This window comes from Coccinella septempunctata, chromosome 3, assembly GCF_907165205.1.
Source record: "Coccinella septempunctata chromosome 3, icCocSept1.1, whole genome shotgun sequence".
NCBI lineage: Eukaryota > Metazoa > Arthropoda > Insecta > Coleoptera > Coccinellidae > Coccinella > Coccinella septempunctata.
The window spans coordinates 34,747,499-34,765,424 of NC_058191.1; the positions used below are offsets into that span (position 1 = coordinate 34,747,499).

Here is a 17,926-nt window from a genome sequence, read left to right on the forward strand (position 1 = left end):
CATTTGGACTCAGTTTTGAAAAGAATTTCTTTTATGTTCGAGTTCATTTTCAGTTGGCTGGGTTTGCCACCGAACAGTCATCATTCCTGCGATGGACGAAACATTCTCGATATTTTTTTGAAGAAAGAGTTCTCAGGAAATTGCAACGTCGGAAATAATTTAAGACATAAATATTGATTTGTCACCCATATTGTACAGAAATTCAGAAAGTTAGTTCAGAGGTTCGATGTAATATTTGTCAAAAAAAAGATAACAAATACCTCTATATATTCCACTGTTAAACTGCCTGAATTATTTCATCGAGTTAAATCAGATTCCTTCATTTTCGAATAAGATGATATTTGTTGAATATTTCCTCAAGTAGTACATACGATTCGAGATCAAGACGATCGACATTGGTTGCTTTACCGACGGATGCTACCCCAAATTCGAAAATGTGTCACATCTTTCAGCAATAAATAGCCTGAATTACGTACAGTCAGTTGAACAGTAGAAATTACCACGTGAGAGGTAATATTGAATAATTTTTAGTTATTCCTGAATTTCAGCGTAATTTTGGTATAGGTATATCGCTAAGAAAACCTTTGCAATATATAAAGAATTTAATCGCTGATGTCACACCGTCGATATCTTATCGGAATATGTCGAAAAACCGTCGAAAAATGATTGTGAAAACAAGTTTTATTGACACTAAAGTTCGAGTTTTTTTTTCTCGTAAAAAAACAACTAAATTGGAAAAAAGAGACGGGGTGACATCAAGACGTCCTTTAGCTTCAATAAAAAAAAATCAATCGGATTCACGTAAGAAATTGAAAGTAGTGAATGCCGTTTTTGGATGTAGATTCTTGAGCTATTACTTCCCCTTAACGACAAGGAATAAGAATTCGATCTAGGTACGCAAGTGTAACTTGATATACCCCTCTGAAATAGATTCAAAAAGGGATTGCCATTCAAATTGGGACATACTGTACTATAACATTTTATTTCATGCGCAATTTGAAAAAGCATATTCACGACAAAAAAACTGTGTTTGCTTTTAATTGGATGTAGTTAGGTATTCTAAATTGGAGATTCGCGGTGTATGTGGCTAACTTGTGAAAACTTTGCATTTCTGTCCATCTTGAATTTCATGCGCCCTCTAGTAGTGGGAATCTGATACAAGAAGTAGCGTCGCGACGCCCCTGCGTCGTGTGTAGGTGTTGGCGTCCGGATCGTTATAGTTCTACAAGTTACCGTTAGAGCGCGCTATGGAAGACAGAAGAGACATCTCTTTTCACTTGGTGAATATCCCTTTCAATTTATGAGGGGGCGCTTAACTTCAGTCCAGAGTTTTTCAATAGGTATTTGTAGCTATTTGAAAAATCATTGAGGAACTAGCTTTAAGCGGAGACTGTCCTATTTTTGTTGTCTTTTCAAATATCTTCACATTTTATATTCATGTATCAATAGCGATTTTGAGCTAACGAGACTTTGAATTTCAAATAAGTTGATCCTTCTTTATCATTAGGGTCAGATCGTATTAAAAATAAAAAAGACTCAAAAAAAAACCATGAAAGAATGTTGGTGGTGTTCCCCCATAATGTCATCAACCTACTAGGTAAATTTAAGATCAAAGATAATTCTTCTCTATGAGGGTGGAAACAATTGACAAATTATTATTGTTATCGAACACCGTAACTTTAAGCAAAGATTTACTTATTCGTTCAAAATGAATGTATGTAAAAAACATTGATTTTCGAATGGTATGATATGAATGAAATAATAAATAATAAAATTTCTTGCGAAACCAATTTTAGGTTTTTCTACCTCTTGGAGTTTCTTTTCCATTGCCTTCTTGCTCCCATAATATAGCTGCTCAATTTTATTTCTGCCAGTTTTATGATTGCTATGGAAAAAATTGCCTTTTAGGTGTCATTTTCTGGGAGCTGTCCTTTGACTCGTACAAATATTTTAACAGTGGATTTTTGAGGTCGAAAGAAACACTTTTCCCTTTGCCATTCTTTCCGAATCGGCTCGGTTTTAAAGAAGGCGGAGGTTGAAAAACCATAGATAGATAGATAGATAGATACTTTATTGTGTCAAATACATTTAGAAAAAATGTTTACACTCGTCACAAAATCATAAAAAAGTTTTTATCGAATGAAATGAATTTCAGAAAATAGTTTTTCATTTATTTGATTAATCACAAGATACCACCCACGTCTTCCAGTTTTCATTATGACCATTACGTACCAAAAAAATACCAAAATTTCAAAGAAACCAACTCTTCAAACTATGTTGGTTGTTATCAAATGAATATTTGATGAATTTGATGATATTTTTCGAATACTGAATATCACCCACACGTCTTACAGTTTTCTCATTATGACCATTACGCGCCATAAAAATACAAAAAATTCAAAGAACCCAACTTGAAACTTAGTTAGACGCTATCTAATGAATATTTGAACGTTTTGTAAAATAACTGTTTTCCTCATATTTTCTCGTATAATGCTCCGTAATTCAATGTCCAAAAATTAAAAAGTTTCTTCGAAATTCGAAAAATTGGATAGTTTGACTGAATGCTACTGTTTTTAAAAGATACACAGGTGTGTAGTATTACAGATTTACCTAGTTATTCTGAAGGTAATTTTGTTTTTCCAGGAGTGGCACTTCTCATCATGTTTTTTTTTTACCTCAAGAACCTACTGTTAAAATTTATACGTGTCACAGACGCACCCTGTATAAGCAGGCTCTGCCCAAAAATAAATTCATATAAAAGACACAGACTGTTTTTAAGCCAGAATCACCCCTAAATTTCCGCAAATTTTCATTTAAACCCTATATTTCCACAATACCCTTTATTTCACAACTTTTTGTGATTTCGACAGTTTGGGTTCAGAATATAAAGTTCAGAGTAGTTTTGTTTGTTGACACATTAGAGAGTATGTATATATATACAATTACAGGGTGTATTTGAAGGTGAGTCTTTTCTTTCGAAAGAAGGTAGAACTGGTCAAAATGAAGCGTTTCACCAAAAATCACCTATGTATGTACGAAACTTTCGAAATTAAATAATACTTCAAAATTTCACTAAAAAAATTCGTCTGAATTATTCACGAATTTTTTCACAATGGGCATCACAATCTTCTTGTTCGAATATTCCAACAATCGTCGTAAAAATGGTATGAAATGGGAAAACATCATAGCCCTTTTCCACATAACAAACATAAGCACTTTCAAAAAACTGCCTTGATTTTCTACATTTTTTTTTCACCCTAAAATGCACGATACAACAATTATGATTCTCTCAATAGTGACCTGATGCATCTATTCCGATGAACTGGGTACTGAACTATTCATTGTCCAGCTATATGTTTATGTTTTGTTTCGTTTTTGCGATGCCGCAGTCACCTACCACAGTCCTGTACTTGAAATTCAATGAAATTTTGTCGAACTTCTAAGGGTTGTATCTCAGCCATCTTGGATATTTCATAAAGACAATTTTTATTTGAACGACTTATTTTGATGAGTTCTACCTTCTGCAAATAAAAAAAATAACACTGACTGCAAAATTTCATGATTACATTACTGATCCCATAACACATCTGTAAAGGCATTGAAAAACACCATCTCAGATATTCAATAATTTTCATGTAATCGTGGTAGCTCCACTACACCTACTGAATACATCAGTCAAGAATGAATCCTGAAGGTATGTTCTTACCACGCACGGGAATGAGGCACGTTTACCCCAAGCAGGGGAGCCCTCACTCTCGCAGGACTCACCCCAAGATCGCAATGATTTATAACTTCGAAATTCGTGCATTCTACAACGTGACTTTAATTTTAAATTGTTTTATTGTTTTTTCGAACATCAACATAATTTGATCTCGAAATATTTTCTTTTTGATTAATGGCTTTTGTGTGCGCGAAAACAGAAAGGGAGGGTTTTCCCTTGGCTGCATTTAGATCCCTTCACTGTATTCCCCAATTTCTCAGACTTCGGGATTTGAACGGGATGACAAATTAGTTTTATTATGGATAGAACGGCAAACATGCCTGGCATGGAGATGGAAACGTACTAAGTACTTTTCTTCAGATATTCTTCTAACGTTTAGACATTTGTTATTACGTCGGGATCATCCATCATTATTTTGTATGATATGAGAGGGATACTTCAATGAAGACTGTCAACCTCGCTGTCAACCCTTAGTTAGTTTGGACATATTTATTACAGTCATTAATTAAGTGTTTTCTTCTGGATTGATGACCCATTCACGTGGAAGAAAGAAAAAATTACGACTCTGAAAAAAACGGACTCTTTTCAATTTCGAAAGTATAACTTTCCAAATCTGCAAACGTCTGTTTTTGACATTTTTGACCTTCGCACAACATATTTCCATAGAAGGTATATACATTTCAACACTTTCGCTGACGTGAATTGACAAATATTCGCGGTTGTAAAGTATGCCTTCAAACGTGTTTGCCTCGAAATGACCGTTTAGGCAAAATAAGAAAATTGACGGTTTCTAGCGGATCATCAACATAACTAGTTTTTTTTTGAGATATTCGATTATTTTCATTCGACCAAAATGTTTCTGGCTTTAAAACCGAAAACATTCGCGTTTATTTAATACCATCCCATAAATTTGGAAATGAAAGTTGTCAGCTGCAACAAAGCGAGCAAATTGAGTTGGATAGTAAAAAGCAGCTTCATTCCCCCTAATCCGGATGTTACAAACGAACGGGATAACAGTACCTATTCCAATCTTCCCCAGTTAAACTTCACGAAACTCCATTTTCATAATTTATGAAAACAGATTCTTAGGTCTTTTCCTCTATGATTATGCTGTCTCACTTAATTGAACCAGAGATTATCTTGAAGATGTGTTTATAACATGCAAATTAGGTTGTGAAATTTCATTTACTTTCGAATATTTATCATTTTCCCTGCCATGGTGGAAGCCTCCATGGGCTTATAGGATTTAGAGGATATCTTCATATTGGTATCATATAATCTTTCTCGCTTATGAAAGGAAGCGCATATTAATTCAATGGCGTCAAAATGTATCATACATTCATTAGGGTTATTTGAACTTTTGATGTATCACTAACAAATCTTCAAACTGTAGTATCTGTATTCAAATTCAACCAATTGGGTTTTCTATTGGTCAAAAAATTCGATTTTTTCTGTTGAACAAGCTGAATTACTTACTACTTGAATCAAGGGCACAAAAGTGAAACTTGTTGTTACAGAATACAAAAATATGAGGATAAAAAAACGAAATGAAGAAAAGGCTTCATTTCACCCTCATTTAGAAAATATGTTTGTAAAAACGGTGCCGGTGGGTTAGAAGTGCCACAAAGTTTAAAATGACATTTTCAGTGAACACAAATGCTCCTACGGATAAAAAGTTCGAGAATTGAAAGAAGAAGCATGCACATACACATGAAAATCATTAAAAGCTGCAGTGAAAGATTTCTTTAGGTAATTACACAGCCTCATATTCAGAACTCTCGGTTCACAATTCAAAATATGAAAGTTTGGCTGAAATTCATTAAAAAGTCACTTCCTTCATTTGTAAATCCACTTTAAATCTTGGAGATGTGATCGATGAACAAGGGTAGCTGTTTTCATTAGGATGATTAGACTACTGCTTTGAAGCGAGGAGGTTGTTTCGAAAATAAATAATGATACGTTTTTGTGAATAATTTATTGATCAATTGCTAATAAGTCTTGTTTTTAGTTTCGATCGAATTGTTGAGAATCAAATGAAGCTTTAGTTTACTTTTAAATTTCTCAAAGTCAATCATTCTTCAATGGACTGTACATATTTCGATTATTTTATAAAGCCAGTTCAGTTCACTAGTAGGTAATTGAGAACCTCATTGACACAATGACAGTACTTATTTTACCTGGCGCATTCGGTATTTTGTAGCTCAGTTTATTGAAACAATTCGGGAAATATTCAATACGAACTAGGACAACAATAAAAAGCATCCTTTATTGATGGATTCTCCAAATCTGTCCACGCAGACGACTTCAATTCGTTCTTATTTTGTTGTTTGCAAATAAAATGAGAAACTGCTTTCTCTTCTTATATTCAAGAGATGAGATTTTGGATGTATACAAGTGCTTGGATAGTTTCTCTTACTAACGATCGAAATAACAATGTCAATGTTATTTCATTGCCTTACTTCTGAAGGAAATGTTATAACTATGCGGCGTTGGTAGGTTTGCTGACAGGAAATCATTTTCCTCTCAAAATTCAATGAATCTTGAAGAAAGGAATGTTAGTCTTAACGTGCTCAGTCTATATTACACTTTCAACATAAATCTTGCTTCCTACGTTCGCTTATTCAATGAAATCTGGAGATCATCTTTCTATAGTTCTCTTCTTCGATTTTTCTTTACCTAGACTACCTTCAACCTCTCCATAAAGTTGTGATAAAATTAAGCATATTATACATTATACATATCTCAAAGGCCCACTAGGAACAGAAAATAAATGCAAAATTGATTCCATAGAAAATAATACGATGTGTTTCCCCTATTCAATCCTACTTATCTTTGCAGGACTTCTTCGCAAACGAGAGAACAACACAATCGGTCCCATCCCACGTCAGCTGTCCAAGACATCCCCAAGCTTATCACAAAGCCGACATACAGGTTACTAGATAACGATGTCAAAACTGCGTGGATCAATCCCAGGCTCATCTCCAAGGTAGGTTGGGTTGCAATGAGGCATGGTATTGAATTAATTGAATAATAGATGGAGTGGGTACCGCTAGGAGTATTCAGCAATAGATGCCCATTTCCATGCTTTAACATTTGAATTTCAGACAAAAGACATTCGATGAGTAGATCTATAAAATTGTAATCTTCATATGTGCATTCACCAATGGGAAATGAAATCTGCCTATACTCCATTCACTTTTATTTTAGCACTCGGTTGGCCATGAAATAATTTTCTTAAGTTTTGGTAACTAGAGCGGAGTGAGGTTGGCACTCATGAAATGTCGCTAAGGTCAAAACGCCGTTGCCACAACTAATATCATATACTATTACAAAAATGCCGAGAGTGATTGAAAAAGAGAGAAGACAGGGTTTCAGGAAGTGCTATTTAGAATTCAGGTCCGCTCATTCAAATAGTTATACCCTGATATTCTAAAATCCACAATACGTCAGACGGTAGGGAACATATTCAATTCAAGAGAATTTATATAATGTTTCATCTGAATCTAAACGACTTATATTTCAGCTGAATATTTCCACAATCAGAAAGATTGTGAATGAAGAGGATGACAAAGAATTTCCTTCTATTGGGAGACCCAAAAAAGTGGTGGCATTTGAGAATTTTATGTTTGAATGAATTAATGCGAAAAGTTTACTACAGGATTTTCGATGAATGTCATCGTAGAATAAGTTCCCGAAAATTGATTTTTCTATTTTTCATTGTAAATGTCTTAAGGTACCAATATTAAGATGAACAGCCACAAATAGGCGCCAGTTGTCCTGTCAATTGTTTATTCATGTCAAATTTTGGTTCAAAGGTGAAGTTCATCTTGACTTGAAACTTCCTTTAATTCCTTTTACTTATATTGATGCAAGATGACTTTTGTTGAAGAATTAAAAATTCTTGTCATTATCCGTTAATTCCTTCGGGAGATATCCATTCCCAACCACTGCATCGTATGCATTTTATCTTCGAGTTAATATTTTTGAAATCTACAACTGATGTAACGTATTCAAACTTCAGCCAATGAAGATAACGAACATTAACTTTCCTCAAGCTAGTGCATATTATGATATTATACTGATTTCTTCTATTTTCCATGCAAATAACTGGATTTGGTATGCCTTCAATCAGTTTGTATAAACTTCAATTATGTTCGTCACATATTTTCCGAAGAGATTCGGCATTGTGATAAAATAAGTAATAACAGAAACTTCTACGTAGAACGGGCAACATAGCGTTAATTTAAAACCCAAAAATGTTTTGACAAGCTTCACAATCCCACATTTTCGTACTCTACAGAGTGAAATGTGTCAAATTTCCATGGCCACCCGAGTGCTAAAATAAAAGTGAATGGAGTATACACGTCAGCGAAAGGAAATTTTGAACGAGTTGACTCCAAAAAAAGTTTCTACTTCAGAAACTATTGGTTCAAAAGTTGTGTCACTTTGTGATGTAATTTCCCAAACTTGTGAGTCACTGTCTTGCAGAACTTCTGTTCTGAATGACATTTGTGATCAGGAGCATAGAAAAAACACCCAACGTCTAGCACAATATTTTAACGAGTGGGTCATGGGACCAAGACTTATTCACTTATTCACATTCGAATGAAACCCTCTTCCTTGAAGATTACACTTCTCGCCTTCAACACCTTCACGTCCTCACGCGTATCCTTTGTTGTAGTCTCCACCGCCTACTGGATGCACCCGAGAATACACACCATACATAATTTATGAGTCATACAATTAAGCAATATATAAAAGCAATAATCATATCTCGCCATTCATCTCTCAATCGGAAAGGATTAACGGTCCAGCGCGAGCTGTTGGCACTTATTCTCAACGTACGTATTCTTCGATAAATTGCTTCGTGCCCACGGAATTATATTCGAAGACCGCCTTTGATGTCAAAACGTCGATCGGAAATTTTAATAGAAAGCTGATTTTTGCGCAAATTGATTGTGCGATTTTATCTATAATCGCGAATGAGTTGGAGGTAGGTCCTCGGACAAATTGATAGGAAATAGGATTAGTTATGCTGAAGATGTAATTTGAGATTGTGATCCACTAAATCTACAGTCCGCATTCGCATTGAATACAACTGAACTTACACTATCTATGACCACAAGAATGGTCCCGTTGATGAGAAGAACGCATTTATTATGCCAGGCAAAACTGTACGCACATCAAACTAATGGTGACAGTTGAATAATTTGAAAACACAATTGGATATGTTCAGAGCCGCTGATCTCGATTCTACATATATGTACGAGTCAAAGACTCGTACATATATCTTACCAGTAGATTCTTGAGGCTAAAAGAAACACTTGTTTCCCTTACCATTTTTTCTGAATCGTATAAAAAATACAGGCTGTGGAAATTCCAGAAAAAAAAATTTTTTTTAGTTTTATCTCACAAACGGTTTCATCAAATGAAATGAATTTCGGAAAATAGTGTTTCATTCATTTGATGAATCTTTTTCGAAAACAAGATACCGCCCACGCCTTCCCGTTTTCTCATTATGACCATTACGTACAATAAAAATACCAAAAATTCAAAGAACCCAACTCTTGAAACTGAGTTGGACGCTACCCAATGAATATTTGAACGTTTAGTAAACTAAAAGTATTCTTCATAATTTTTCGTATAATACGCCGTTTTCGAGTAATTTAATGTCAACAAATTCAAAAGTATCTGTGAAATTTTAAAAATTGGGTACTTTTGACTGAATACAGCTCTCTTTGAAAGTTCCACAGTTGTGTAGTGTCACAGATTTAGCTGGTTATTCTGTAATTTTCAAGGTAATTTTGTTGATCCAGAATTGGCACAGGTCATTATGAAAACTTAAAATGGCTACATCTTTTTATCAGGGCCGAATCGGAAAAAAATCTATAAGAAAGTGTTTCTTTTGACCTCAAGAATCAATTGTTAAAATATTTGTAGGAGTCGAAGATTCATCCTGTATAGTCCTTGTCCACACATGGATCAATAGCTGATGAGGCCACCTGTTCATCGGCATTTGCGAAAGCAGTATTTTTTGTTGGTAATGATACAATTTCTCTGTAGGTAGATATTTAATTCATACGAGATTCTTTCAGAATTTCTGTTCTTCTTGAAATTTCTTACTTTTTCAAATATATGTATTGCGATCGGTTATTCCGATATTATCTGGGATGAAATCACATTTGGACAATGGTTTAAAGCGGAATATAGCGACTATATAGGTACTTTTGGGGTTCCAGAACTCCTTGAGCCCTGCAAAAGTTTGAGATAATATGGATATCCATAATTAACCATTAACTTGTGAAAATCAAAAGATTCGAGTATCGAGCCGTCAAGTACCTGTATTTAAAAGGGTAAAGAGGTAAGCAGATTTACGAAGATATGCTTAATACTCTTGGTGATCAATGTCCTTCGTATGCGACCGTGAAAAATTGGACTGCAATCTTCAAAAAAGGTAAATTTTCCAGTGAAGATGATGACCAATCGGAAAGGCCAGTTTCTGTGTCAGTTCCAGAAAATATCGATGCATTTCATGACATGATTTTATCAGACCGTCGAATTGGGCTAAAACAGATATTTGAAGCGCTGAACATTTCATACGAACGCGTTCATCATATAGTTCACGTCAATTTGGACATGAGAAAAATTGCTGCAAATTGTTGACCAAAAGCGTGCAAGGGTAGAAGCATCGCGTTCGATCTGTGCTCGATTTGAAATCGATGTAGACTTCTTAAACCGAATTGTTACTATGAATGAGACTTGGGTACATTTCCAGAAACAAAGCAACAATCGATGGAATGGCGACACTCTGTTTCTCCGAGACCTAAGAAGTTTCGTGTCCAAAAATCTGCTGGAAAAGTTCTTGCTTCAGTGTTTTTGGGATTGCCATGGAGTAATCATGAACACCACCCTTATTCACCTGATTTGGCTCCATCCGACTATCATCTCTTTCCTCAATTGAAAAATAGTCTGAAAGGTCATAAATTTTCTTCCAACGAAGAGGTAATGGAAGCTGTGGAGGTCTGGTTTGCAGAGCGAGAAGAAACATTTTTTTGAAATATCTAGGGACGTTGCAGGTTCGCTGTAATAAATGTATCCAATTAAGGGGAGAACATGTTGAGTAATAAAATATTTTTACCTTGAAATTTTGTGTGGTTCTATAGTAGGCTAAGAATTTTTCAATATGCGCTCGTATGGTCTCGGCCCATAAAATGTTTTCTGGAGTTTCCTAGATCACTCTATGGCATTGCTGGCTATAAGAGGCACTAATTCTTGTTGTGAGTGTGGATGTTATCTCTGGTTGTCCAAATCTCGATTCAGTGATGATTAAATAAAAATATACTCCAGTTCAAGCTCGATTCTGCCTATTGAGGATCAATGAATCATCTCCAAATGCGAATGAAGATGATTCTCAGAACAACCAAGAAAACATTCAGCACAAACAACCACCAGCATCATCGATCAGCCACTGATCAGTTTTCCATTTGTCAAATCGACTTGGCATAACGCACAGATTAATTTTCAAGTTAATCTATGGACATGACGTTCACCATCGTAGACTGTCACATCAGTTCCCCATTACACATTTCGGAATGACTTATCTTATTTAAATTCATGTTCTGAAGATCGACATAAAATGTTCGATGCACTATTAAAATCGCACGGTATCAGCGAAAAATCCGCCGATGATACATTGAAGGCCAACACGTCATCTGGCAATGATAAATCCCCGTCCGACAATTACCAGTTTCCAGAACGACACGACGAAGAGGACGGGATCAAAAGGGCCGTATTCGAGGACAAATACTCCCTCATTGGAAAGACTTACGGAACCTCCACTTTCGAGACGTTCGCCAGGGATGGGAACACCCGGTATCAGGACTTGTGGCTGAAGAATCCCAGGGACCCTTTCGCGGTCACCAGCGTCCACTCGCTCTCGCAGAATTTACCGGAGAAGATGGAGAACGAGAGCCTGAGGGCTAGGCTGTCGTCTTGCCTGAACTTGACGAAGAAGACCTCCAATTTGTACAACAGCGTGCTGAGCGAGGCAGAGAACGGTAGCTTCAAACGGTTCGATTCGCTCAGCAACCACGCCAGTGCTTCGAGTTCGGAGAACAAACTGTCTGATATTTCGACTCCGAGGCATAGCTACGAACATTTGAAGGGCGATGGTAGCGGTTCTAAGTACTACGCGAGATACGACATGGAAAGACCTAAAACGGTGGATGTGCCTTATCCGTCTAACGTCAATGCGTTCTCCAAGATGAAACATAGTTTACCTGATAGTATACCGGGAAATAAACTTTTTTTCAAAAGTGCCAAAAGAACGAGTGATGTGGAAAAGACGATGGACTGCCTCGAACAGATCAAGAAGTGCCTGGAAGATATGAATGTTTGAAAACCTTGTTTTCGAACCTTTTATTAACTTTCCTATGAATGTGAGAAGTCTATACTCGCATATTTTTTATATTGAATAATCTGACGATGCCTTCAATGCATTATAATAAGTACAACATCTTTCTCAATACATTTGGTAAAGCATTGGCAATTTCATGATTTAAATCAAAATAAGACATGTTTAGATGAAAATTCATCAATTGCGACAGAAGATGGTACAGACGAAGAGGGGAGATCCCTCTAGTAATTTTAAGAAAATATAAAACTGGGATCGCAAACGTTTAGTTTTCTAGATACAGGGTGTTAAAGGTTGAATTTTTGAATTGGTATCACAACAAGTGGTGAAAACATTCATTATTAGATATACCAAGTTTAATTTGATGTCTCAAAACTAACAAAGGATTTATTTACCACAGCTTACTAACTGAGTATGACAATTTGGCCACACTAAGCAACGATATGCTCCTGTAATTTTTGCAATTTGACGTATCACCTTTGTTCTTATAGATGTTGACAACTAAAGCGTCTCTGAAGTCTTGTGGCACATCTCCTTGTTCCCCGATCTTGCGGAATAGTGTTAGGAGACTATTGACAGTGTTTTCACTGAATGAAACTCTAGAACAGGTCGAGCAGTTCAAATACTTGGGAAGCTTCATAAACACTAGGGCTAACCTAGACACGGAAATACACAACCGTATCAATTCGGCATCACAGGCATTCTGGAAGCTGAAGGACAGAGTGTTTCAAAATCACAACCTCAATCTGAAGCCTAAGACAGCTGTTTACGAAGCAGTGGTTCTCCCAACGCTTCTTTACGGAAGCGAAAGCTGGACCACCTACAAGCGACATATTAAACAGCTTGAACAAACGTAACAACGTCATCTATGACATATAATGCACATCAGATGGTTCCACAAAGTTTCGAATGCAGAAGTCTTGCAACGCGCGAGTTGTACAACAATTGAGACTCAAGTAACGAGGGACCTACTCAGATTAAGCGGCCACATTCTGAGGATGCAAGACACAAGACTTTCCAAAATAGCTCTGTATGTCGAATTCACAGAGGGAGCCCGGAAACCAGGAGGCCAGTATAAGCGGTTTAAGGATATACTACATCAATCCCTAAAATCAGTTAATGCCAATCATAACTGGAAACAACTAGCGTTAGACAGATCATAGTGGAGGTCTTTGGTCCACAGTTATAGTGGAGACTCGAGAAGGATACAGCGGCGGCCAGATCTGGTTGGTGACTATCCATGCCCGGAGTGTGGAAGGATCTGTAGGTCACAGGAGAGCACACAGTCGCAATTAGCCCTAAGAGATCATAAGTCTGTTCGCACCGTTTTTTTCGTCTTTTTGTAGATTTATTCCCGGTAACGGAATGCAGCAATGAATGAATGACAATTTGAATTTTTCTGAGGAATTCGAGAGAATCGTTCAAATTTTTTTCCTCGAAATCTGTAGCAGATACGATAAAACTACAAGAGACCATAAATTTTAGTATAAAAACAAAGCTTCTTTCTAAATTTTTTCAAATCAACAGTGGCCCACCAAAAAAAGTTCCGGAGGAAAACAGACAGGACAGTATTCCAGTAAAAAATCACCCTGCAGATTTGCTATCAAAACATGGTGTGAACTATTAATTTTAATATTTGCGCCAAATTTCAGTTCAGTTGAATATCTTGTGAAGCGTAGATACTATAAGAGAAAAACTTGAAAAAATGTATAACCTTGACACCCTGTATCTCAAAAACGAATCATTTGCGGCCCCATGTTTATGGGACTTTTTTTCTTGAAATTACTCAAGGAATCTCCTATTTTCGTTGGTACCTCCAATCAGTGTACTGATAACTAAAAAAGGGGCATATATTTTCAGAACAATGAAGGTTTCTTTATTTTTTTTCACGGAACTCACATATCAGAGTACGGAAAACAAGATGATTTTTCATTTCACCGGATCAAAATAATGCAATCACAGCCACTAATGAAAACAATTCACGCCTTGAATATATCGAACTGCGATAGCCAAATTGAAAAGTTCTTCATAAATTTGGGCGAATCTTCCGATTCATTCAACCCAGAAAACATAAGCTTCGTTCCTGGAATGAATATGGTAGGTTTCTTCACGTATTTCTTCAAAATTTTGGTTTCTTCATCTTCCGCAAAAATGTCTTTCAAATCCCGATTACAGTTGGTTAACTCTTCTGTTAATTTTTCCTGTCTTACGTTTTCAATTTTTTCGATATCCTTGCGGGTTTCTTCTCTCACTTTTTCGGCATTCACGTCGCAATAGGAATATTCAGAAATAATTTTGGACTCCTCTTTCTTCTCTTTGGGTTCCTGATCTTCAGAATAACAAATTTCGTACAAGCTGTGCCGTTTGATGCTTGAAATAACGAAATCTTGCCAAAAATTTTGTTCCATCCTACGATGATTCAGATCGGTATTTCATCTCCTGGAATGTCATAATGTCATAAAATTATTTTGAAAGATCAGTAGCCGTAAATCGTAGGAGGAAGAAGAAGAAGAAGAAGTTAATCTAAGGAATTCACCCCAGCTATGATGTTGCAGCTACAAAACAGATCATAGTTTTCAAGCATGAAACTATATCAATAATTACCTAACTAGTATAATATATTTTCCTTTGAAATAAAGTGATACAAACTTTTACAATCCAAAAACAATGAAGCGGGTGTAAAGAAATAGCAACAAGAGACAGGAGACAGATCCTGGAACCTGTTCCTCGTTCCAGATCTCATTGTAAGCAGAGGAAAAATGTCAACGGGGTACCATACATATATTCGTATGATACATGAAAACAGAGATAAAAACTTCAGAAAAAACTCTCTGTCTGCCCGTATAAATGATGATGAATTTGTGTTAAGAATAAACTGAAATTATTATATTGAAGGACATCTATTCATTGGACAAAATCCAAAAACTTCTTCCCCCTTCTTTTTAACATGATGCTTGACAAAGTAAGAAGTAATCTGAAAATCGAAAAAACCCTAGGGCTATTGAATTTTGTATTTCTCATTGAATAATTTTGCAATTTGTAACCCATCTCAAAAAAGAATCGGTCACCGAATGAATTCCTTCGAAACCACCCTGATAATAATATGATATTCAACATTGTTTAGGTATCATAATATGCTCTCTGAATAATAAGCTGTCATGTGCCGAATACGCAGAACTTATATCATTGTGATTGATCTTTGGAAATTGTAAAAACGGAAAACGTCGACTGTGGACAGCAGCCTATCAGTTTTATTTATACAGCTCTTGGGATGGTCATTTTTCATGATAGTTATGTGCATATACTTATTAGCTATTATTGGAAAACTCCTGAAATGTATCCATTACCATGCAAACTACGACATCAGGTTAATGGAACTAATTATAATACGTAGATTAAACGAACATTCAGATAGGACTGGTAGGCACTATAAACCTCTCCCACGGCTGATTCAAACATATGTTTATTGGTCCATTAAATATGACATAAATGGCCACTAGAAGAATTCGAATCGTAATGTGTTGGTTTTTCTTTTGCATCATTCACGTCGTACTTTACCTAATCCATTGAATTATGGTACTTTACAGGGGATTATGGATGCCATAACGCGGGACATCTTCTGTATTTATTGACTGCTCTGCGTACTCTGTTCAAGTACTAGAGATAATATTTCGAGAACTGGTGTTGAATTTATTTCGAACTTGAACAATTCCTTCACTTAGGTTAATAATAGGGCTCACAGGCGGAGCAGTGTGATGCGTATTTTGAGAGCTTTTTCCACTTTAATGGTTGAATATTTCCAAAACCGTATAACAAGTAATGCCTCGAGATTTTCTCTTTCTATTCTAACCATATATCATTGGTTATCCTCGAAGAAAATTAAATAAGTGCACATGTTTTATATCGGATGCCTAATAGCCGCCACAAAATGACTATCAGTTATTTTATCCCTTACTTCCAGACACATCCATTTCCGATGACAATATGTTAAAGGCACGAAACGCCATTTAGCTGCGGCTATAAAAGTTTAAGTCTGCCTTTGTCAGTGGAGTCGCAGATCGTTAGATCCTTTGTTTTCTATTCCGTCTGCCAATAATGGCAAATTTTATATCTTCCCTAATCAGTTTGAGGTAATGGACGTCATCTCGTAAATTGGGTGGGTTAATTTGATTCAGATGAGATTTGTCCGCACTTCTGCTTTGTGCCTGCAGTTCAGAGTGAAAAATTGGTTTTCGTTCCGCACAGAAATTCAAAAGAAGGGTCAAATCTTCATCATTTCAACCGATATTTTCTTCAATTTGGAGTCAATTTCAAGGTACATATATGAATATTTCAAAAGTAAACGAATCGCTGTTAAAACGCCTACAGAATCTTGATTATACAGGTCTTTGACTCGGACAAATATTTCAACAGTAGGATTCTTGAGGTCAAAGGATATTTTTATCGTTTTTTCCGAATCGACTCGGTTTAAAAGATACAGGCTGTTGAAAAACCATAAAAAAATGTTATTCTTCGTTCTATCTCATAAACGGTTTTATCGAATGAAATGACTACGAACACAAGATATCTCCTAGGTCTTCAAGTTTTCTCATTACGACCATTTCGTACCATAAAAATACCAAAACTTTAAAGAACCCAACTCTTGAAACTAAGTTGAAAGCTATCTAATGAATACTTGAACGTTTTGTAAAATAAAAGTATTCCTCATATTTTCTCATACTGAGTGATTCATAACTTTTGGGACATAAGCTAAGGGCAGATTGTTTGGACCAAAATATGGCGATAGGACCAAATATACCTCAATAAAATATTGCTGTGGAAAAAGATTGAGGCATATTTGGTCCTATCGCCATATTTTGGTTCAAACAATCTGCTCTTAGCCTATTTATTTATTTATTTATTTTTATACCAGAGATACAAACAGGTTAAAAACCCACTACAGTATCTACATATTGAAAAAACGAAATTACATAAATTATTTGAACTATAAATGATTTCCCATACAATATTGGACAATATCTTAAAATTATGTCCCAATAGTTATGAATCACCCTGTATAATGCCGCGTTTTCGAGTAATTTGATGTTTCAAAAGTAAAATGTATCCGTGAATTTGAAAAATTGGGTATTTTGGCTGAATACAACTGTGTTTGAGAGATTCACCGATGTGTAGTCATCCAGATTTAGATAGTTATTCTGAAGGTAATTTTTTTCCAGGGTTGGCATGGCAGCTCATAATGAAAACTTGAAATGGCTATATATTTTTATCAGGGCCGAATCGGAAAAAATGGGATAGGAAAAAAGTGTCTCTTTTGACCTCAAGAACTTACTGTTGAAATATTTTCACGTTGTATTTGTGTGTCTACTACACACATCAAGCCTTTTCGACTTTTCATTTGAGAGGTAAATACAGTGTCTACATATACAGGGTGAGATCTGACAAAGGACCCTTCAGGCAGGGGATAATATGAGGACTGAAAATCATGGAATATTCAAACTCCGACCAATTCTAAACTGCTGAATCGATTTTGATGATATTTGGCAAGCTTATTGTCTCTGAGGCACAAAACAGAACCCTGAAGTAAAATTAAAAAAAAAAGAGGACTGTACCAGATCATTGATTTTTCACGTGGGGAGAAGAAATATGCTATGGAAATCAATAAACAATTCGAATGGCATAAATTTCGGTATGGGTAGAGCCATTCTTAAAAAAATGACTCGATTCTTTTTTTAAAAAACGAAATATTCCTCCATATTTCTCAAAATAGTCGACTGACTTCAATGATACTCAAT

The 17,926-nt window shown here is 35.8% G+C and overlaps 1 protein-coding gene across 2 annotated transcripts in view; it reads left to right on the plus strand.

Moving 5' to 3' along the window:
* Positions 1 to 17,926, plus strand: part of LOC123309359 (kinesin-like protein CG14535) — a 397,934-nt gene that overhangs the window by 73,796 nt on the left and 306,212 nt on the right. For both annotated transcript variants that reach the window (XM_044892442.1, XM_044892441.1), the window contains exon 3: positions 6,560 to 6,707. In XM_044892442.1, the coding sequence (XP_044748377.1) occupies positions 6,560 to 6,707 (148 nt within the window). The remainder of the gene's footprint in view (positions 1 to 6,559; positions 6,708 to 17,926) is intronic.